The 23,241-nt window shown below is 42.3% G+C and overlaps 2 protein-coding genes across 2 annotated transcripts in view; both read left to right on the forward strand.

The window, feature by feature from the left end:
- Positions 1–23,241, forward strand: part of NUP42 (nucleoporin 42) — a 223,017-nt gene that overhangs the window by 49,156 nt on the left and 150,620 nt on the right. The window lies entirely within an intron of this gene.
- On the forward strand, positions 10,568–13,944 carry IL6 (interleukin 6). Its single transcript, XM_075705990.1, has 4 exons — positions 10,568–10,816; positions 10,937–11,050; positions 11,280–11,426; positions 13,753–13,944. Exons 1-4 carry the CDS (start codon positions 10,568–10,570, stop codon positions 13,942–13,944), a joined length of 702 nt encoding a protein of 233 aa, XP_075562105.1.

Consider the following 23,241-nt stretch of genomic DNA (forward strand, 5'->3'; position numbering starts at 1 on the left):
CACTGTGGCTTCTTAATTATCTGCTTTGTGGCAGTGCTCGGTGCCGACCCGGCCGTGTGGCGTTGCACAGGCAGACCCCGATGTTGGCAGTCCCTGGCCCCGGGGCATTTACGTTTGAGGTGTAACGTCATCCACGCAGCATCGCTACCAAGCTCCAGAGCAAGGGACATCATGTGCTAATGGTCCCCTGCAACGATCAGTTACATGTCACCTAATGTACAGTAAGTTTGTAAATAGCCACATCTTCAGATGTGCCCAATTTTAGCACAAAAAAATCCCCATTCTAGTATCTGTTTTCTAATTCAATTTCTGGTCAAGACAAGAAAGCCGAGCAGCTATCACAGCTGTCCTGCAATTTGGAGACACCAGGAGCCACTCTTGATTTTTTACAGCATTCCCAGCTAAAAAGGAATATTTTCTATTTCATGTAAATAACTTCTGATTTACTAAAACCATTCCAGATTACTGAAGGAAAGAAAACAAAGGGGATGCAAAACTGCCACCGACATCTCTTGCCAGGCTGTAGGGTAGCCATGGCTTGCGGTAGTGTAACATAAGAATGCTTTTCTTGTGACCTTTTTCTTCCTGATAAAATCTTGCTTGAGAATGGCAGGTTAGAAGTGCTAAAGCAAGAGGCAAAAGAGAAAAAATAAAATAGGGAAGAGCAGAAGTAGCTGAACAAGCTGTACAAGCTGCTCCAAAGGACTTTGCCAGTGCTTTACCAGGAAAAAAATATAGTCTGATGCTAACCAAGGAAACGGGATCCCATGGTGTTCTCAGTCCAGGTCAGAGTCAGGGATACCTGAAATTGTCTATACTTTACAGTTTGATGTTGTACTAACACTGAAAGGAAGCCTACCACATGCGCACGAAAGAACATCTTAGGCAAAAGCTGATTTTGGGGAAAAGACATTTTGGCAAAAAAGAACCTAAGTGCAGGGTGGGGGTTGAGGATACAAAAAGTATACATATCAGTAGGGAATTAATAGCAAATGTCAGCAGACAAGAGACATTGCACTGTGGGATTACAGATTCCTACAGATGTCAGGAGGAGCTATTCAGGAAAAGGCCCTTATTGAACCAATTAAAAGTGTTTCAACATTTTTTTCAAATTAAAAAAAAAATCATCTACTTCAAAATCTTTAAAAAAAGGTATGACTTCTGGCAAGTGGCCACAGCAAATTTATTTCAAAACAAAAAGCTTGTCACTCCAGAAAACCTGGAACTTCATTTTGGAATTATGAAATGCCGTGGTCCCATCGTATACTTTGTGACATTTAACGATTACACTCTTCATGTTACTCCAGGCTATGTCAAGATTACTAATACTTAAGGGGCTAACTGAAAGGAATAAGTGGCAGAACAGGTAGAGTGACTTTGTTCCCTGGCAAAGAAGTGCCCCACGTCAATGGCAAGCAAAAGATATCAAGCAGATGTCATCTTATGTTTGGGACAAGTAGTTCTTCCTTTTCTGATATGATCTGACTCATATTCTTCCTTGTTGTAACTCAAAAAATCAGATACCTTCCTTACTGTGCTGGCCTTTGTTTTGATGGTACTACTTTTCAAAAAGTTTTCTCAAAGCCTGATGAGAAGGAGCTGAGGCTCAGAAGAGAGTGAACAAATTGTACAGAAAGTAGGAGGGATGGTAGAAGCCATTTCCCACTTTATCCATTTGTCTGTCTTTCCTTTTATGTATAGGACAGTGCCAGATTCATAATGAATTCAGTAGAAATGTTGCCATTGAGTTCACCCTCTTACAGTAATTTTACAATACCACTGAGAAAGTTTTAAAACAGCTTTCCCTTTTGAGAAGCAGTTATTTTCATCACCCTTGTGACCAGTTCTCTGAAACAATATACAAAAATTTGCTCAGCGTGGACACAATAAGGAAGCTATGAAACATGAAACAAAAAGTAATGGAATTCTAGAGATGTGAAAGGAGCCTCCCATGCATTTCTTATCACCATCGGAAGCCAGAAAACATCAGCTTTGTTTTGCTGACTGTTTGCAGGCTTTTGATTCTGCAGAGGTTCTCGGTAAATCCAAGAGCACTGGAAGATCTGGCTGCACCATCTGTCCACACGCCCACGCTCCTTTCAAAAGCTCTGCTTTCCAGAGGTTAGGAGCTCATAAAGTTTGCAGTCTAAAGGGTCTTGCAACCCCATCACATTGCTTAGTAGGAAAAACTGTCAGCTGTGGACTTACCTATTCAGATGGCAAAGCATGGACGGACCGTGGTCTGTGGCTGCAAAACTCGTCAGCTTGACTCTCCTTGGTCTTTCATCAGGCAAAAGGAGTCCTGTCAAAATCAGTGGAGTTACAACAGCATAAAACATGTGCAATGGCTTTCTGCGGGCAAGGGGCTAGGGCTGCCCAAAAAGACCATTCAGGGAATAGAAAATACATCCAAAACATAATCTGGAGCTGAAAGCAGGTGGGGAGACAAAAGTCCTCATGAATTCAAATTGAATTTAGCTGCTAGCTTTGTCTGTTAATAAAAAGTGATGCATATGTCAATGTCTTAAAACTTTCTCTTTTAATCTGGTTTCAAGAGTATGTGCTGCTTTGGAGACGTGAGAGGTGAATGTTACCTTGACACGAGGTAAAACGTTTTTCACATTCAACACAAAGCCATGGTGATTTTTATTGTTTGTTATTGGTACAGCCTAGGAGTCAGGCATTGCAGCTGGCTCCATCCTACTGACACAAGCATTCAGGCAGACACGCAGTGACTCAGATCACAGAAGAGATCCTGATGAAAACTGTTTTTTATTAAATTCTTTGGGTGGTTTATTTTCCAACTAGATCCTCTCCCCAGTCTGACACAGCTGCTCAAATGCCAGCGCTGACACACATGGGAGGTGGTGAGAAAAAGTGACTAGTGGCAGAAGTCAGACTACAGACTGGCAGTTACACTCTTTTTGGTAGCATCTTTTCCACATTGATATCAGCTCATAACAGTTGTGGAACCACATGCTAGACGTCAGGCAGAAAGCAGCAGATTTCACTAAACAGGCACGTGGCACCCAGGCTAAATGGGAGACATAGTATGTAGCTGGTAACTGCATAGCAGTCTCCAAGGAATGCCTTCTATATGACTCTTTAAAAGTCCTTTTTAAAAAAAAAAAACCCAAATTAGTAGAAAATAAAATTTTAGAAAGTAGCAATTTTACAAAATGTATAAAATATACAACTTCACAGCAGAAATTTTGCATAGACTATTACAAACACGTAATGAAAATAGTGTGAAATGAAACACAAGTTTAATTTAGCCTTTCTTAAAAGTGCCTGTAATTCTGACCAAGGTCTTTGCTCTCTGTTCATGTTTGCCAATGATTACTGCATTCACAGGGAATAAGGAGAGTACACTTGGCTGCATTCATGTAGACACATTTTGATAGTCTAAGCACTTCATCCTGACAAGTCCAGACAAGCCACATCAGAAAAAAGTAGACCATAGAAATCCCAAGATTTGAGCACTTATAAATACCAATGAAGAAGATCAAACTAAGAGCAGCAGGGAGTGACGCTTGATGCTGCAGACCTCAAGTACAAAGGGAGTTACCCAACCTGTTCCCTCCACACACCAGAATTGCCATTGTCACATGTAGTTTCAGGCGTAAGAAAAAGCTGGGGGTTTTTCGGATCAGAGTGGTTCAACTACACTGCTTCTTGTTTTATTTTTAACTTTTGGTTTCGCGTGTGTTTTTAGCATCAGCAGGGGAAACATTCTACGTTTGGGATGAGTGATACCAGGGGACTTTACAGCGAGCAGTGCCTGGCTGGGGCAGGCAGAGCCGCAGTGTTCCCCTGCCACGCACGGGCAGAGCCCCCGCCGAGGAAGGGGCGAGCGAGAGCTGATTTGTTGCATGAGGAGCTCTTGCACCAGCCTGTAAGAAACTCCAGAGAGAGGAGCCTTTCCGCCTCGGAAAGCAGGTGTCTATCACAGGCAGCCAGGACCCTTTGCCGGGGAGGATCCAACACCCAGCCCTCCCAGGTTTCACCATACAGACAGCTCTTCCTCCCAAAAGGCAGCCCACAGAGGAAGTGAGGCCCTCACCCCTGCCCAAACTTACCCAACAGCTCTGAGGTCAGAGCACTTTCCTGGAAAACCACTTTCTATTTCTGCCTAAAGGCCAGATTTCTTCTACCACATATTTCAGCAAACATCACCTGGAATCCAGGTCAGCCCACCGAGGTGGCATAGGGACTCCTGACCTTCTTTTTCTGACAAAAAATGGTTCACTTTAAGAGGAGGGATTGGAAACTGTCTTGAGCTAGAATACCTTCATGAAATCACATAACAGTTATTGCGGGTGCATAGTGCATTTTGGTTTTCTAGTTACCCTTCTCCTAAGAAAAATTTCCAACACATATAAACCGCTAATGAAATGTTATCTCCCGAAAGGAACGTATTGAAGCCTTGCATCTGATTCTGGTGATGGAGTTACAATACATTTATCAGTGGCCCTGTTAAGCAGTACTACCACATTATAGCATATGTAAAAGCTCTCCAGCTGGACAGTCTACATGTCTCGTTATACTCAGATAGGATATAAATTACATCGACCCGCATTCAGCTCTATTTCCCTATTCTAAGCTCTGATGTAGAAATAAAGCTCTCTGAAGCATGAGAAGTACTCTCTCTTGCATCATTTTGCATACAGTGGCAAAAATAATCGCTGGTACCACGCAACTTCTCTTCTCAGTGCAGAAAGAAACCGCTGCTATCCAGGAAAAAATACAAAAGTGTCATTAAGTGACTTGGGTTATGTGTAGGTAATTTACAATGTCACAGAAAGGCAATCACCAGGAAAAGCAGAACAAGGATGCATGGCTAAATGTCAGGCTGAGTGAGACAGGAGTCTGATAAAGAGATTATGGGCACCAAAAATTTAGGCATGAATGAAGGTAAACACATTTAGACCTACAGGTGTCTCATTGAGCAACACATCGAACTTTTATGTAAGAGTGGAATAGATCCCATGGTTACTGAACTGAATTAGACTTGGTATGCATTCACAGGTGTGATTACTTTATGGATAAACATTGACACCCCTTTTGTTTCCTTTGGCACCGAAAAAGCTCCTCAGAGAGAGAACTCGCCTTTTGAATGCTTTGTAAAACACAATCTACATCTAATGTGCTACGTTAAAAAGAGCAAACAATAAAAACAACAAACTTTTATACCATTTTGTACCTCCTATATGCTCAGGCTCCTCACTGTGTTCTCTTTTCAGCTTCATCATCTTCCTGGTGACTGAAAAAACTCCCTCTTTTCCTTTGTCATTCAACTTCTTTGAATTTTCATCTTTCACGCTTAGAAGAGAGCTCAAAGGGAACAAAGAAGTTCCTTAAACACAGGTGGAATTTACAGTTAATTTATTTTTATAAGGGGACAGAGATTTTTTATAGAAGCACAGCCCAACAGTAATTTAAAACACAAAATTCATGAAATGGGATCCTTGTCAAAACAGGGTGTTGACATAGTGGGTGACGATCACAAAAAAGCCAAATACAGTTAGCGTGTAGGTATCATGCTTGTGAAAGACAAAAGGCCATGGGGATATTTCTAACGCAGCCAGTTCTCTGCTCTGGTGCCTCACGCAGCCCTACGAGGAGGCGTCAACCACCACCCCAGGCACACTGCCCCGTGATGGAGACAAAAGCAAGAGCTACCCTCTTTCCATGAGAAAAGTTTGTGGAATCAGTTCCCGATGCCATTTATTAGTGCAGCCACAGCAGCAAAGTGCTCCTAGTGCAAATCTAGGTTCACTGGCAAGTGTTACGATATTCCCATTCCAGAGTTAAAATGCCAGCAATTGTTTTGATTTGAAGGAGCTGTGTCTATTTAAAAGTGACCTGTGGCATTCAGATATTCCCCAAGAACAGTTATCTCCAGGACCTCTTTCACCTACGACTGCATACCTGCCAGCCTGGAAGTTGACTAGAGAAGACCATGGCATTATTTGCCTTCTCTAGATTAATCAGATAAAGCTGAAAATGAGGACAGAATTTACAGCTAAGAATTTTTCCTCTAAACCTCTGATTTAGCTTAAGGCATGGAAATCCATGGTATTTGCATATGATACACTCAACAAAAAAAAAAATTGAAGTCTGTTACTACACATCCTAGTCTCATTTAAAAATGATGCAAGTCTCCCTTTAGGGAAGAAAAACGAGCATTCCCCAGAGCTTTTTACCAAAAAAATCCCTGGCAGACTACCAACAGAGAAGCAAAGAACTTACAAAGCCACAAAAGTAAAGGGCCGTTAGCCAAGTGCACCAGCACTCTTTGGGGAAGTGCAGCTTCTCAAAGCAATGTTTGCTTATGAGAAACATGAATGCAGGATATTAATGACCTGTTCAACCTGTTGGCTTCAAATACAGCACAGGGCAGCTTGGTTTAATACTCACACATTCAAGCTCTTAGCAGAGCCAGTGGTGACCATTCATTTGAAAATGCATGGGCAAAAAAAAATTCCAGTTTTTGAAGCTCAGGATTTTTGATGGAGACTGTTGAAGACGATACTACTAATGCTTTGTCCCACGAAAACTCCAGAAAATGTAAAGGAGAGGCACATAAACATTTACAGACCCTGTAATGTCAGTGAATGCTCAACACAAAGATCCTTAAGAGAAATGAGCTGTAGAATGGGTGAAGCGTTCACATCTTGATGGACTACAAAGAAATCATCTCCACTTTTTACAAGATCTGTAGGAACTCAAGATCCCCCATTCCAAGTTTTGAGGGATTCAACCAAAAATGTGTCAGGGGAACAGGACATCAGCTTTCCATCTCACTCAAGACATTCGGAAGTTACTTGTTTAGTCATTGTCATGACCCCACTTGAATGGTCCACCAACAATTGGCATTTTCTTCCACATACAAACTAACACTTTTACAGAGAACACCACCACATTTTTAGTTGTCTTCCTTCTCCTATTATCAACAGTGCAATCTGAAGTCATAATTTCCAAAGTGGTTTGTATTACTACTGTAGAATAGTGGAGAATATTAGAAAGAAAAAACAGTCAAACCAAGTACACAAATAAACCAGAGTGGAACATACTGCAGCCCTAATAATTCTCTTACTTTATTAAAAGACCTTATTTTTCCATCTAGGAATGCCATTTATATAGCCATTTAGTTGACTCACAGCATTCAGCAAGCAAGGTCTCCTGCTGCTGCCAGTAGCACTGGGTTTTACCTTGGCGGATGGCTGGGCTCTGTGCAGACACGTGCCTGATGGCTGACAGAAGAGGGGTGACAAGCTTTGACCATGATGGCTCTGCAGTCTTGAATTCTTCAGTAGCAGTAGCATTTCTATGCTGGTGTCACCCAACTCTCCTGAAAACAGCCTCCCGTCTGCAAATCTCCTAGGTTATCAGGAGCAAAAGTGGCGTAGGCTTGCTTGCTGGCAGAAGAAACATTCTGGAGCAGGTCTGTGAGTTGCTATACTGATCCTAGAAAACAGTTTGACACATGGGATGATTCTGGATTGGCTCCATGGCTATAAACTCACCCTTGACTGTAACCCAGAGTAACTTGCATGTGCGGGCAGTCTGAGAGGATTTTTTACAACATTCAGAACTGGCCCCTCTGCTCCCACAGAAATGTAGAGTCGTAATGTCCATTGCTCAGACAGGAGAAAAAGTTGGATAAACACTGCAAATTTCTTAAATCCCACTTTAGGAATGTTTTGTCTGTCAGGATGCAGCCATCTGGTTTATAGTATAAATGACAAGAAAAAAAGAATTAACCTGTACAGTGAAATGAAGAATAGCAATAGAAGGATTCAAGAACAGTAAACCGCAGTATTACAAAGATGCTATGCAGGAAATAAATTCATCTGTATCTAGAAATTATACCTTAGAGCCTCAGCAATACTACTTACACATTTTAAAGTACTAACAGGAAAACCTCCTGACCTGCAGCTAACTCGTGAGCAAGTGCTGCTTGTTCAGAGCTTACTACATTTTGAACAATGTGGCTACTGATGAATCAGTGTAGCTCAGTGTAATACAGTGCTATTACATTATTATAGACAGATCAGAGCAAAGTATTTCTTTTCTGTGCAGTCTCAATTAAAAAAGTGGTTTTCCATACGAAACTGTCTAGACTAATAGCAGAGGTATTTTAATGCTGTTGTGTAAATTTGAGTTTCTCTTTCCCTTGAATGCTATGCTTTGTCCTAGATTATCAAACTGAGTTTCTAAGGCATTAATGAGCAGCTTCCACTGGAGCATATAAGTATACTTTGTACTTCTGAAAAGTCACAGGGACAATCATATAAAAAAATAAACAAAAAAAAAAAATTAAACAAAACCCCAAAATGCGAAAGGAGACAATAATAACTGAAGGTTTAGAAGCTTTTAGATGAGGAACGACAGTTGAACATGGCTTTTATTTCACTCTGAAGATATAACTATACACATCAGCAAGACTGATTGCCATATAAGTGATCAGCACAAAAAGATTCTTTGGAAACTGCTAAGGAGCAGACATTTTCATGACACAAGGAGAAGAGGACAACTTGTAAAATAAGGTTATAAAATTAAAAATTAGAGTTGCAAATGAGACTAACTTACAAAATAGCTGCAGAAAATACATTATTGAGGAAATGTAGTCTTCTACCAAGCTTTGGTGATTTTAGGAATAGTCAGTATTTTCACTTGGGTTAGGTAAAGGAAAAGTTTGGCTGTCTGCAGCGAACACCCTATGAGCTACGTGGCAGTGGAAGGAAATCCCTCTCCAAGACACGTACATCCGCTATCACAAGTGGAAAAAGAGGGAGGCAGGAGTTCCTCTCCCTGCTGTATCTGCCCCTGATCGTTGTCAGAAGGCAAATATCAGGCTTGTCTGGAGGATTGAGCTCATCTGGTCTGGCTGTTTTAATCCCTTGGCACCTTGCAAGCGGATCTTTTAATTTGATAGTAGTCAAACATACCATTAGTGGTACGCTTTATTCCTATGCCTAACGCCACAGATGGGCAAGCTAATGTTATAGAAGATTATTGCTATGGCTCCCCTCTGCCGCGCTCAGGGAACTGAGCAGAGGCGGATTGCTGCTGTTGAAAATCGCTGCCTCATGCTTGCGTTTCAGCGCTAATCTCTCTCCGCTGGCCAAAATTACTACAGCTGCCTTTCCGGCAGAACAGGACATTAAAAAAAAAAAAAAAAAAGTGATACCCCACTTCTTTCCTGGGACTCTCTATCGAGGCTGTTCTTAGAAAATGCATTAGCAATATCTGGTTATTTGAAAGGGAGAATCCAAATGAGGACACCCAAGTTCAGTCACTCTATTGTCTCTCTATCATCTCTTTTATGCCCCATGTTCTATTCTCCTCACTCTGTGCTCTCCTGTCAGCACTTCTCGAAGCGGAATCAGGTCTTTCTCTGGTCTTCCTTACATGAGAAAACGGCACCGATTCCACTTAAAAAGAAGTCAGTTTGGCCAAAATCAGTTCAAGACATTCCGAAAGTTCAGTGTCAGCATGCCTTGCGCACTTTGACTCAGTCCATGCTCTGCATGTTTGAGCCAAACGGGCACACTTGCCCTGGGTGAAGAGTCCCTCTGTGAAAGGCTGAAATTCCCACCCCGCCTCCCAGGTAGGCAGAGATAAGGCGGCAGATAACAGGGAACTGGCGGCATTTCCTGCAGCCACCCTCCTGTTGGAGCTGGCTTTGGTCCATTCCCTGTGCATTGGAAGCGCGTGAAGGTGATGCATTTCATCCTACCCATACGTAGCTCACAGGGAGCGAGGCCGCTTACGACACAGGCAGCACCGAAACATGTGCCTTTAGTTCCACGTACGTAAATAAGAAAAAAGGCTAAAAACGTAGAGATAAACATACATACAACATTAGCGCAGTTGGTTAGAGCGTGGTGCTAATAACGCCAAGTTCACAGGTTCAATCTCTGCTTACTGCGGGGGGGGGGGGGAGGGGGGGGCTCGATGATCTCTCAAGGTTCCTTCCAACCCAAAGCATTCTATGATTCTATGATTTATAAAGCAGGTTGAAATATTAAAATATATGAAAATGTAGAAAATATATCAAGTATGTATGTACAGAGGTAGGTAGGTAGGTATGGTTTCCAAGACTTTCTGCGTGGCTGGAGCTGGCCGGCCCAGAGGCAGGCTCCAGCTCTGGCCCCGGGACCGGCACCGGCACCGGGACCGGGACCGGAGGTCCCGGTCCCGGTGCCGGTGCCGGTCCCGGCGGGCCAGGTGAGGCGGCAGCGGCGGGGCGGGGGGGTGTGGGGGGGGTTAGCCCGGCCCTCAAGGAGTTACGGTGCAGGAGCACGATGACTTCATGCTCCCGGGCCGGCCGCTCTCGGCTGGCCCCCGCGGGCCCGTTTCACAATCCCGCAGCGCACTCGGACGCGGCGAGCAGCGAGCGCCGCGCACACACCCCCGTGTTCTCATGCCGGATTTTCCCGAGCCATGAATAATCTCGAAGCCCCCTCGATAAATACACGTTCAGGGATGCCCGGAGCTCATTCAACCCGCCAGCCGCAGCGAGGAGAAGGGCCCGGGGCCGCAGCCGAAGAGCCGCACCATGAAGTTTCCCCGGGGCTGCGAGTGTGACCGCGCCGGCCGCCGCCGCCGGCCGCCCGCCCTCCGCGCCGCCCTGCCGCTCCTCCTGCTGCTGCTGTCGCCGGCCGCCGCCGCCCCGCTGCTGGCCGCCGACTCCTCGGGGGAGGCCGAGCTGGAGGAGCCGGCGGCGGCGGCGCGGCGGGCAGCGCTGCCCGACTGCGTGCGGCTGGCCCGGCTGCTGCACGCCCGGGCGGCCCAGCTGCAGGAGGAGGTGGGTACGGGGCGGGCCGGGGGTCGCAGACAGCCGGGCCGGGGGGGGTGGGGGGTGGGGGGGGGGAAGGCGGCTGCCTCCGGCCAAGGTGCGACGAAACCTCTTGGCGTCTCTCCCCAGATGTGCGAGAAGTTTACCGTCTGCGAGAACAGCATGGAAATGCTCCTCCAGAACGACCTCAACCTGCCCAAGGTGACGGAGGAAGATGGGTGTCTGCTCGCCGGCTTCGACGAGGCAAGGAACCGCTCTCCTTTCTGGTCTAACCCTATGTACCCGGGGCAACCCGCTCGAAAAAACCGCAGAAGTCGACCTAAAGATTTCTGCCGGCTCCAGCGGGCCGTGGCGTGGCGCAGACCTCCGCTCTCTATATAAGCATCACCCACTCACCTGCGCCGTGCGCGCAATCCTGCCCTCGGGCCATGCCCCAGCTCTAAGTGACTTTCTCACCTTTCTCTCATTTCAGGATAAATGCCTGAGGAAAATCTCCAGCGGGCTTTATACATTTCAGACGTACCTCGAATACGTCCAAGAAACTTTTACTAGCGAAAAGCAAAACATGGAATCGCTGTACTATAGTACACAGCACCTGGCACATACCTTAAGACAGATGGTGAGTTGGTTTTAAATTCACTCGGGTAATTGTGATGGCTTAGCCATCAGACACGCTGATGTGTAGTCAGAGAAAGGGGATGCTATGTGAAGTTGAACACTTCCCGCTTTCATTTCTCTCTTCAGAAACAGGTGATGGTTCCTTATGCTCAGATACTTAACCTTATGACTAACTTACAGGTTTTACAACATTTTGTTTTCGTTTCTCTTTAAGAAACAACCCTTCTTCCTACTTCCTATCGTTATTTCTAATTTCCAAACCAACAATTAAATGCGTCATATTGTTTTAAGAACAAATATACTAATGCTGCCTGGCTGATAGAAATAAGATTTCTCAGGGCGCTTGTCCCTAATTGTAGAACTGCAGTTCAGTCCCAGCCTTCTAATAATGCAACTTCCTGAGAAGTAGAAAGAAGTAACTTTTTTAAAAAACCCACATAAATAAAGGCAAATGCATTTTTACAATATTATTAATCTTTAAAACTCTCCAAACCAAACTTTTAAGCCAAGCTGTATGGTATATTGAGATATCAGTAGCTTTAAAAGCAAGGAAGACAGTGAAATTCAGAACACAAGTTAAAGCTTGACTGAATAAAAGGTGCTGCCTATTGAAAAGCACACATTTTCCTTGCAATCATCATGGGAAAAAAAAAAAAAAATCTTCCTTCTTTACAAATACCCAGTTCTTTTTTGATTCGGTAAACTAAATGCTATTCATTTCTAACAGTCATTTTCTATGTTTTGGAGAGCTTTGAAAGATGACACTTCAAAAATTCACTTCATTCCTGCAGTTCTTACTCACATTAATAACCCTTAACATGAATACTTCCTTTGTCATCAGGGAAAATACTCGCCTGAGTAAGAACCACCCAGGTAAGGACTGCAGAAATCTCTGGGCATTATTTCCTTCAAGGCACTTTTTTTTTGGTGTCTGAAAAGCCCATTGTGTGTTTGCCATACCTTTCCTAACATATTTATTTATGTCCAACATTCTTCAAGTGAAAGGGAGCTGAACTGCTTTTTTCACACTGTGCTAGCTAAGAAGAATAGTCCTGTCATAAGACAGCAACTGACTACTGGCCGCCGACTTGATCTATTAGTTCACAGAAAGTTTGTTTCATAACTAGGGGAGACCAGCTTTTTTGGCAAATTAGTAGGATTGAGGTAATTGGAACAGGCAGAATTAAACACAGTGATGAAAAGCAAAACCTGTACTTGTAGAAACTACAGAGTTTTTGAGAAAGAGAGGAGACTTGATCTCCAGGTTGGAATTTTTTCTTTATGAGAGGAGTCTATCTGCTGTTTAAGGCAAGGAGAGCAAGGTCAGAATCTGTCACTTGTGCTCACGTAGATCCATCAGCACGATACCTCTCTGGATATCCAGATACAAACTTTTACAGCGTGCAACAAGGAGGCGGATATACCAGTAACTGGGTGTGTGATCAGAATCCACGTCCAAGTAGCCTGGACAGAAAAACTATTCATATCTTACTGAATTTCACAAAAAAGATGTTCCAGAAGGAGGTGCACGTGCTTTTGTCACTTGTTAAAGGGTAGGAGAGATCCTAAACTCAGGATGAAGCAGATACTTTACTGTTAGACTTCTAGACCACAAATCAGCTAAAGCAGCTCCACGATTTGGGTGAGCAACTCCCATTTTCAGAAGCTTCTTATCCACTTCACGGGACAAATTCTTAAAAGGCATTTAGGCACCGGGTGCCAGCGCTGTCAGTCAGCATTAGGCACATAGCTCCTTTTACTCATCTTGCTGTTCGGATCCCACGCAACAGTGAAAGCTGGTGACAGCTTCCCACGTGCATGAATGCCTGGAAAGTAAGAATTAAGCAGCTAAACAAGTTTGACGTCTAGAAACTGCTACTGTACTACAAAATGCGAGAGTACTCCAACATCATCTAATTAGCTTCTGACTCAGGATGTAGCAGCCAGTACAGGTTAGGACGGATCATGTTCAGCATCTTCCCAACCACGCGGTCAGCAGGTAGCAGGTGAGGCGTATTCATCCGCTCAGTGCGGCACGTTGGACCGCGACGCCAGACGTTGCGCTCGAACCAGAAAAAATGGTATAGATCAGACGAGACCCTTTGATTCTTCTGCAGTAGTTGTAGCAGGTGTCAAGGTGCCTCAAAGCCCACCGCAGAAGCGGGGCCGTGGGGAAGCACAGATCCCAGGGAGGGCTGTCGGCAGCAATACAGAAACAGCAGACACACAGCTGGTCAGGAATATATTCTACATATAAACTGATGCTCTCCAACAAGCTCAGTTACAATGTTTTAACCAGGGCACCTCAATATTGTCTTTTTCCACAGGTGATAAACCCCGATGAAGTGATCATCCCAGACTCAGCAACCCAGCGATCCCTCCGCGCAAAGCTGAAGTCCGATAAGACCTGGATAGAGAAAATCACCACCCACCTCATCCTCCGAGACTTTACTTCATTTATGGAGAAAACCGTGAGGGCTGTTCGCTATTTGAAAAATAACAGGAGTTTCAGTGTCTGAATGTTTTAATTCAGGCACAATCCTCTGTTACAAATCTGTCATGTGGCAGATGACAGTGTTGTTCTGTTTTAAGAACCAGGAATAGTAACAATGGTTTGCATTTTTATATATTCTCATTTCCTTCTAGGAACCTATTTATTCTATTTAAAGTATTTATTTGTTTCTAGTGTTTCCTATTTATATTTTCAATATTTAGAAATAATTTAAACAAAGGACCTATTTTATTTCATTTCTAATGGTACTACAGAATATCAACTTATTTAACCTGTATTCAACCAAAAACTATTTTCAGAAGCCAGAAAAACTGTTGTGTAACTTATACTTTTAAAATACTTCAGAGATGGTATCTATGACTTATTTATATTTTTAGAACAAATAAAAGTTGATTTTTAAAAAAACTGTTTAACGTGTTTGAACTTTAAATAAGACTAAGGAACTCTGATGTATCCAATTTTTAATACCGGCAGTTATCAAAATAACCACTTTCAAGAACTTCAATTTTATCTGTATAATTAGGTCAGTTATCTACATAGCACATACTTACACACACACAGACAGCTTGATCAACAGATGATTCTTAAAATGGCATATAAAGAAACCAGACGCACTGAACATGGCACTTCAGAACGAACACGATAAAGCATCACTGCTCTTGAGAAACAAATGAACAATGAGTCCCCTATATTTAATAAACAACACTCCATAAAATTGTAATTGTTTTTAAGCAGATGCTTACAAGTCAAGCAATCTCTTTTAAACAAATAAAATGGTAAGACACCAAATTAACAGGCTTGACATGAATACTGTCATCTGATTAGACTTGATTGCTGTCATCCAAGGGGGTCTTCTAAGTTTGATTAAATTTCTCTCTCCCCTCCCCCAAGAAGCAGGGGGGAAAAAAAAAAAAAAACCAAAACCAACAAAACTTAGGTTCTTTCCTTAGGTCATATAAATCAACATTTTGCCGCTACGATGTCAATGACTGTTGATGATCTAATGCATTTGTCATTTATATTCCACTGGCATGGACAAACCATATAACATGAATGCAAATTCTTGAATACTGTAGACAAAAACAAACAAACAAAGAAACCCTAACCCACATCCTTAGCCTGAGTACCAAACCACTGAAACGTTCCTTAGCTGTATCATCTGCTTCATTATGGCTGTGCAGGTACCTCGTATACCCAAACTCTGGAATTCACAGCACAGACAAGGGATGCAAGTGGCAGGAGCCCCTCGAGCTTTGTCCCTACAAGTGGTGGAACATTAATTACCCTCTCTCTTTCAAGCGGCAAGGTGGCGGAGATGAAAGGCAAGCCCTGGAATGCGGGTAAGGATGTCAGTAAATTCTCCTCTTCCTCTGAGCGATCTCATCATCCACATATGCATTCCACTGCTGGGGATGCCAAAACAGTGACCAGTCCACCCAGAGCCCGCATCTCAGAGGCTCAAAACAAACCAAACCACGGCTTTGCCCAATAAGGTAAAACCAACGTCTCCAGTTGTGCAACATCTCAAGATGGAATGAGGAGACCTCAAGATGGTCACTTTCGAGATGTCTGTGGTGAATGGGGTTTTCTCACAACACGCAAGATCCTGCTTTAGCTCTTCTGGCACGTGATCTGGGAGACATAGGAAAGCCTGGTCTGACTTTTTCACAGCTTACCTTCACAGAGATTTTCTTAGTGACCACTTGGTTAGACACCATCCCATTATGTCTATTAGACATAACAGAGACCCTTATTATGTCCATAATAGCTATGAGACCCAAATGTGGCACCCACGTTGGAGCTTTTAAGGACTTTATTATTACCATGTGAGAACAGAGCAGGAGAAAAGAAGAGGGAAAGACAGACCCAAAAGAAAGGCATCTCCTGGCCTCACCTCTCCAGTAGTGGGTGGTTGCCCGAGATCACCATTAGTTACTATGTACATTGCAGCTGAGCAAACTCACACTGATGTCCTCCTTGAATTCCAGGAGGCATCTAAGATACAGGGCACTGAAATCTTGCACAACTGATAGACCAGCATCCACACTTCCCACTGGCACCCTTCAGCTGGTGGCCACCCCAGGTTGTCCACCATGCTAGTAAAGATGTAAATGCTACTACATTTTAGGATGCAGAAGATGAGCAAAGATCACCGCTTGCCAGGAGGGGGAGGGGAACTTCAAGTCCTTCCTTGTCCCAGGCGTGACGGGTATCGCTGATGCTGAGCTGCCATTATTTTACCTGTGGCTCCTCCACAGCCACACGCAATTCTCAGGGTACTTGAATGCAGCAGCTGCCATCGTTTTGCTGTCACTGTGCCAACTTCAAGGACTATCCCCACGATAAGCACCACTTGCTGAAATCTGCACTCAATGGTGTCTGTGGCACATGAAGACTCGCAGTGGGGAATTCATATGGAAGTCAGAGGACAACTAAACACTGTTCAGCATGTTACGGAGCCCCTCAAACTAACAACTTACCGTCCTTTTTCCAGTTGGCTGTGTAGAAAGTATTTTACAAGAATCAGTAAACACACATGGACATTTATTGCAGTTGGCAAACCAGCACAAACACATAAAACCACAGAACAATAGTAAAAATAATCGCTCCTAATTCATATAAATCAATCGTCAAAAATAACTGTGCTACTTTAAGCAACAGTGAAATACCTCGGCACTTCTATTGAAGAGAGCTCCTCCTAACTGACAGCTAACTCACTGAGCAAGGGGAAAAAAAAAAAAAAAACCCACCAAACCAAAAAAAACCCCAAACAACCCAAAACAAAAAAGACCTGCTAATAATTGCCTACAAAAACTAGAAAACTACCCAGCAAAGCAGCATTTTGGCTGTTGCTGAACAGGACCAACCTCTGTCCGCAGACCCTAGCTAGCCCTTCCCCATGTTCGCATTGCATCCTTACTCATTAACCTCACACAGAGATTTCAGAATGCTCAACAGATTACTAACTCCCTTTAACCTGAATTTGCTTTCCCAATGCAGGAAGAGGGTAAAGCTATGTTAAAAAGCATGCATACACTCCACAGTATGCAAGAAAAGCCCATAGTATTAAGAGATAGTGTTGAAGATGAGAAACAAAATATTCCTCGGTGCTGTGGAAATGACACTAAAATGTTAGACAAGAGAGAAAAAAAAAATTAAAGACAGACTGCAACTAAATACTAAAGTAAACTGTAATGCAGAATTACTTTTTTTTTTTTGCAATGACAGTCTCTGAAGTACCATTTTTCTATTTTTTAACCGTACTTTTTCATCAGATGTGTAAGAAACTTGAAAAACAAAAAAAAACAAAAAAAAAAAAAAGGAAAACATTTCAGCCTGATCCACTTCCCACGTTGCAGTACCATCCCCTGCCCAGTAAGCCTAGGTACTGATGTAAACACTAACTTTTGGCAGAAAGAACAACAGCTACTTGAAAGAGAGTGTCTCCATCTCTAGTACCTTCACAGATTTTATTAACGGCTTATGGCAAGTGAGGTTAGCAAGACAGAGCTGATGCTACATGAGATGGAAGAGTTACGCCACCAGTGAAGCAAGGGGAGCTCGATCACTTTTCAGCAGTAATGAGCCATTAGGTTGGCTTAGCTCAATGGGAAACTTCCCCCTAAGTTTGCCAATGTTATTTGTGACTAATAATCTTCTCTGCATTCAATTTAAAAGATAAAATGGCAGACAGGTAAGCATACAACAGTATACATCAAAGTCAGATCCTAATGGTCAAGAAGTGCTACCAAATGTATGTATATATATTGCTACAAACCTTGTGATACTGGGTGGGAAGCTTTCTGTAAACTCCTCCTTCTCGAGTCAAATGATTAGATAACAATTTCTGATCTCTCTCAGTGAATTTCTTTCTTCTTCCTGACAAGAGGAAAACCAACTCACACCCCCCCCCCCAAATGCAACCTCTGCAGGCTCCAACACTGAAATACCATTTCCTCCCTGAACTCTTAACAAAACCAACTCATTTCTGTAATCTAAACATATTTAACCAAATCTCGGTATACTTTCAAGACCGACTTTGGCAGTATCATCAGATAACACACTACAGAAATTTTGCAATCTGAATTTCTATTCAGTGACCAGAATCTAAGAAGATGCAATCTTTCACAACAAAAATCTGTTTTTAAAAAATTAAACATTAATCTTCAAATTCAGAAAACTGAGATTTTATTTGCCCTGCCATGTTTATTTCTACCAGACAGTGCTTACCTAACACAGTATTTTCAAGATTTTATTCCATTTCAACTGTACCAAGTGCAAAATTCTGACTCGTTTCAGTAACAGCAAATGTATTCATGATTAGTTGTTTCTTTATGCCTTTAAACCTATGTATTAATAGATACTGTTCTACATTCTGTACCATATAAATAGGGACAATATGATGTATAACCAAACCGTATTAACAGTTTTATTACCTGAGAGAATCACTTAAGAGTTGTTACACACACATACACAGAAGTAAAATCACCTAGCGAAAGCTCAAAGTCCTGTCCTCAGCTCAAGAGAGAAAAACTACCTACCATGCCGTCACTACTGCACAGCAATTGTCTTTGTGTCTCATCCACTTCTTCTAACAATTTGAGAAGAGATGTAAAGGGGAAAGGGGTTATATACTGACTATGCCTGTGGATCCCGCATTAGCACGTTAACAAAAATGATGAAGTTCAAAGATGTCCCTCAAATTGTGAGACCTACACCCCTCCTAATCATATAGCACAGCGACCTGGGACAGGGCTATAAGGAAAATGGAGTTTATTAGAAGAGAGACCATTTAGGGTGAAGGCAGATGTGTAGGCAATCTTCTAGCCTGGCTGGAAGGGGACTGCTTTCAGGTTGCACTGTCAGGAATTGCAACACTTGCAGGGTCTCTGAGAATAAAGTGGATCCTGAGAAACAGAATTGGAACATAACTGGAAATCCAGGCTTATCTCACTTCCCAGGCTAATAACTACTCCCTGCCTTGCAGTTGCTCGAACTTATTTTTGATAGAAACTTGGAATTGACTTCCTAATCAGAAGAAAGTATGAGAGCATATTTGCTTTTCCACTTGGCAGATAAGCACCCCCTCTGCTTTACCCATCCCCTAATCCTGAATTAACAGAAGCATAACCAAGAAACAGTGCATGTAACCCACAAACTTAACCAGGAAACAGCTATTGCATTGCACACCATCATGGAAAAGTATTTAGAAATTGCTATTAAGTAGTCACTTGTAAAAATTAAATCAGTCATATGATGTTTAACCAGGATGTGGTCTCTACTCCTATGGTTAAGAACAGATGTCATGAAATTTTATTTCCAAATATATCATCAGTATCATCATAGTTTAAATTCCAAGTCTGTGACAAGATACTGCCAAAAATATCCAGGGCATATAGTTTAGCAATTTTTCCTTATAACAACAAATGTGTTATATCCCTGCTTCACTTACAACTCAATACAATAGAAACTCATCTTAAGAAGCATTTTGACATCCACAGCCATTTTGTAACACGGCTATCCAAAGAAGCAAAGGACAGATTTTATACATTGCCAACACAGGGGCCTGTTGTCACAAAATTAAGAACACCGCTTCGGTTTGCAGAGTTTTCATGTTTAAAAGCTACAAGTTTAAGTTAACGTGAGTTTTGCTGATGAACTAATTCAAGAAAAAAAGCACGTATCTCCTGTTTTGTAACTGTGATGAGATACAATACAGTGACTTTATACCAGCCGTGTTGAATTTGTAGCAGAATTAAATACTTGTTCCAAAGTTCCAATCAGCTTCATTTTTACCTCACAACTGGCCAGTCCTTAAGAAGTTTTTGGAGCAAAAAGGTAGGTTTCTTTGTAGAACAACTTATTAAGAACAAATTTATACTGAAAGCCAGTATCTTTTTTTTTTTTTTTTTTACTCTCAAGTTTAGTGACTACACCAAACGGCACAATTTTTCACATCCTACTTCCAGGAGATCCTCAGTCCAGACACCAAGAAAACCACCAAACTCACAGGACTCCCTCAGTATCACACACCAAGTATCACAGGGCTCTACAGCTCCTTCTCTCATGCCCATGCCTGTCTTTTTCTCTCTTACTTGATTTTCACCTTTGAAAACCTTGTCTGCTTTTCCTACTCCTTATTCTTCTTCAGACTGACCCCCTTGTCTTTATTCTCTTTTTAGGACTCTGACTTTCTCCCTTCCTTCCTCCCTCTCTTTAGGCCAACATCTTTGTCCCCCTTTGGACTGTTTGCTATGCCCACACCAGAGGGCAGCTCCTCAGAGCCGAGCGTGCAGGAGATGCTTTGCTAAAGGGGCTGTCACAACCAAGGCTGAAGAGTTGCTGCCCACCATGATCACCCAATGGTACCAGGTCATAACTATCTTCCGACTCCAGCTGGATACAATGATGGGCGAGGTGCTTTTAAGAAAATATTTATGTGACAGAAAATATAGAAATTATTCCTGAATGGTAAAACCACCACCGGCTGCTGTGGCCAGTATGCCAGCGAACAAGATATTCAGAAGACAGGATACCATATTGCTCCTTGCCCATCATAACCTCCTGACATTTTGCTAGTATTTCACACAGTCTGGCTGGAGGAGGAGCAACAGCCCATTTCTTCAGTCCTGGGTTAAGGACAACCCCCTGTTCACAGACACCCTCCTTGGAGACCAAACAAAAGCTGTTGCTGCCATTGTGACTCTCGCAGGAGGAGCCCGAGAGGCCAACCAGCACCTTCCGACAAGAAGAAACATTGTCTTCCTGATGCCAAAGGACCACGGGCATGGGACTGCAGCAAGATGGAGAACGGGGCATTCTTCTTGCATTAAAATCCTCAAGATGCCTTCATTTTTGGCAAGCAGCAGTGAGCTAAGACCCACGGCAACTTTTGATCTTCCTAAGACTGGTCCAGGTGGAAACACTCCCCTCAGCCCCTTGTGCAATTGTTTGTCACCAGGTACCACAGGCTGCAGCGACAGCCTCCCACCTGGGGTATTTCCCTGACACTAAGGCAACCACAAGCACACTCCACCTCCACTTTGCAGGCACAAGGCACACAGCCGAACAATCCCTATCTCCAGGTAAGATCAGCCAGATACCTCAAAGTTAGTACAATCTTCACAGCACGCAGGAAGGCATCAATAATTTTATTTCACACATCTCAGACTGTAGCCTTGAGCTCAGCTGTGGAAGTCATAGCTCCATTTTCAGTAAACTACACTCATTGACTTTATTCCAACACTATGAGTTCATACATGGTCTCGCAAGACTGCATCACAAACCCCACTACAGGAAAGAATCCATACTTGGCTGCGGAAGCCACTGATTCACTTGATAGAGATCAACACAGCCAAGCAGGGGAGCTCATGTTTGTTCTTTTTCAAGTGTCTCCCATCCAACAGTAAAATAAAACTTTCTCAGATTTTACTGGGAGAAAGACAGAAAAGCAAAAATTAGAGATTAAAACACTTGGAACAAGTGACGCCTAACTTCAAGTCCCTAGCCCAAAGGCTTGACAAACATGAGAGTCCCTCCACTTTACTCCAGAGACCTGCCCTCTTCTCCCTAGCACCACCAAAGAGAGAGAGAAAAAAAAAAAAAAAAAAAAAAAAAAGAGCCTTGATAAAACTAGCGTAGTTGCTCAAGTTATTTTAGGGAATTAAGATTCTTCATAGGAATGCGTTTAACATAGAACTTCACAGAACACCAATCTGCTCTTATAAGCACAACTGAATTTTGTGAAAGTGACAATAACTGCAAAGTAATTTCAAGACATTGCTACCAAAGATTCCTTCATTTTTATATTTGGGGGAGAAAAAAAAATTCTCTGATTCTGTTTTTTGTTACCTTACAATTAATTACCAAGACTTATGATTAATGCTTATTGTTTTTTTCACGGGAAAAAAACTGAGTGTTTATTTAAGGAGTTTCACTCACCTTTTACTTACAGAGAGCAAGCTATACTGAGTAAAACACTGTCTGCTTGTACAAATGAAAAATGTTATACTACCTATTGGCATTCAATTTAACTTCACTTGAATGTACTATGAAAAACATATTTTTTCCCCCTCAATTTGAAAACCCAAAGGTTTTACGCTAATGACTTTCCTGAACCATACTTGATTTTTTTTTAAGAGAAAAAGAATTTGACTTATTTCCACAATAGCAGTGAATTACCAAAAATTTGCTATCCAATGTGCTTGAAGTGAAATTTTAAAAGAATTGCATAAGCAATATTTATCCAATAATTCCAAGTCTCAAAAAAACCTGAACTACAACTACTTTTAAGGGAAATTTTCAGCATGGTGAGGTCACAGAATCTGGCCTGTGCTTGATATATCCATGCTTATGTAAAACTTTTGACGAAAGAGGCAAGAGTGCTTCCCTATTTCTCTACCTCTTGCCAAATACTATTATTCTTGGAAAGCAGCCAGAGCAACCACGTGCTGGTTAAGACCCACAAACCACATCCCTATATGTCTAACACACAACAGAGTATGTGAAATACACTTCTGCAGGTGTTTGGGTCCACCAACCCACTGCTGCATTTTGGGTATTGCATACCCTTGTGGAATGCAAAATCTGATTTTTAGAAATCTGAGTTACTTTATGCTGAATACTGTATCTCTTAGTATTGAACACCTGGGGTTAGTCCACTAGATTCAACAGAAGAAAAATGTTCCTGATGATGATTAAAGCCACTATCAAGTACCAACAGATTATTTCATTACTATTGTAATTAGTATCAGTCAAGAAAAAGGATCAGAATTTGAACTCCCTTCATAATTTAAGACAGATGAGCAGTTACATTAATCTCAAGTTACCGTTAGAAAAAAGGCACTAGAAAAGCTGCACTAGCAACAGGATACAGGGTCACAGGAAAAGTGTTCCGCATTCAGTCCTTGCTCTATTCCCTTGTCAGCGGTCTATTACCATTAGCTATTCCACTATTTCATGACATCTGATTTAATTACCATGATTAATGGATTTTTAAGGAACATTGCATTAGCTCTCATAAATGTCTCCCACTTCTCTTTTTTTTCCTTCCCAATTCTTTCTCTTAATTTAATTTTTTCCTCTTGGCTTATTTCTCATTTTCTTTCCATTCACATCTGCCCTTAAACACAGTAACATTTTACCACGAATTTTCACAGCAGATGAGAAACTGAGGAACTTCCTATTCTTTAAACATTTAATTAATGTAAAAACTGTCTGAAAATCTATGGTTAAAAAAAAAGCCAATCTGAAATGTAGAATACTTTTGTTGCAATGATAATTTGGAGCCAAAAAACTTTTTTTT

This window comes from Pelecanus crispus, chromosome 2, assembly GCF_030463565.1.
Source record: "Pelecanus crispus isolate bPelCri1 chromosome 2, bPelCri1.pri, whole genome shotgun sequence".
Classification (NCBI taxonomy): domain Eukaryota; kingdom Metazoa; phylum Chordata; class Aves; order Pelecaniformes; family Pelecanidae; genus Pelecanus; species Pelecanus crispus.

Bases quoted from the DNA above. Each gene is read 5' to 3' on its own strand.
- IL6 (XM_075705990.1), top strand. From the start codon at position 10,568: ATGAAGTTTCCCCGGGGCTGCGAGTGTGACCGCGCCGGCCGCCGCCGC. The intron at 11,051-11,279 runs GCAAGGAACCGC...CTCTCATTTCAG, and splicing joins TGCTCGCCGGCTTCGACGAG to GATAAATGCCTGAGGAAAAT. The intron at 11,427-13,752 runs GTGAGTTGGTTT...CTTTTTCCACAG, and splicing joins CACATACCTTAAGACAGATG to GTGATAAACCCCGATGAAGT.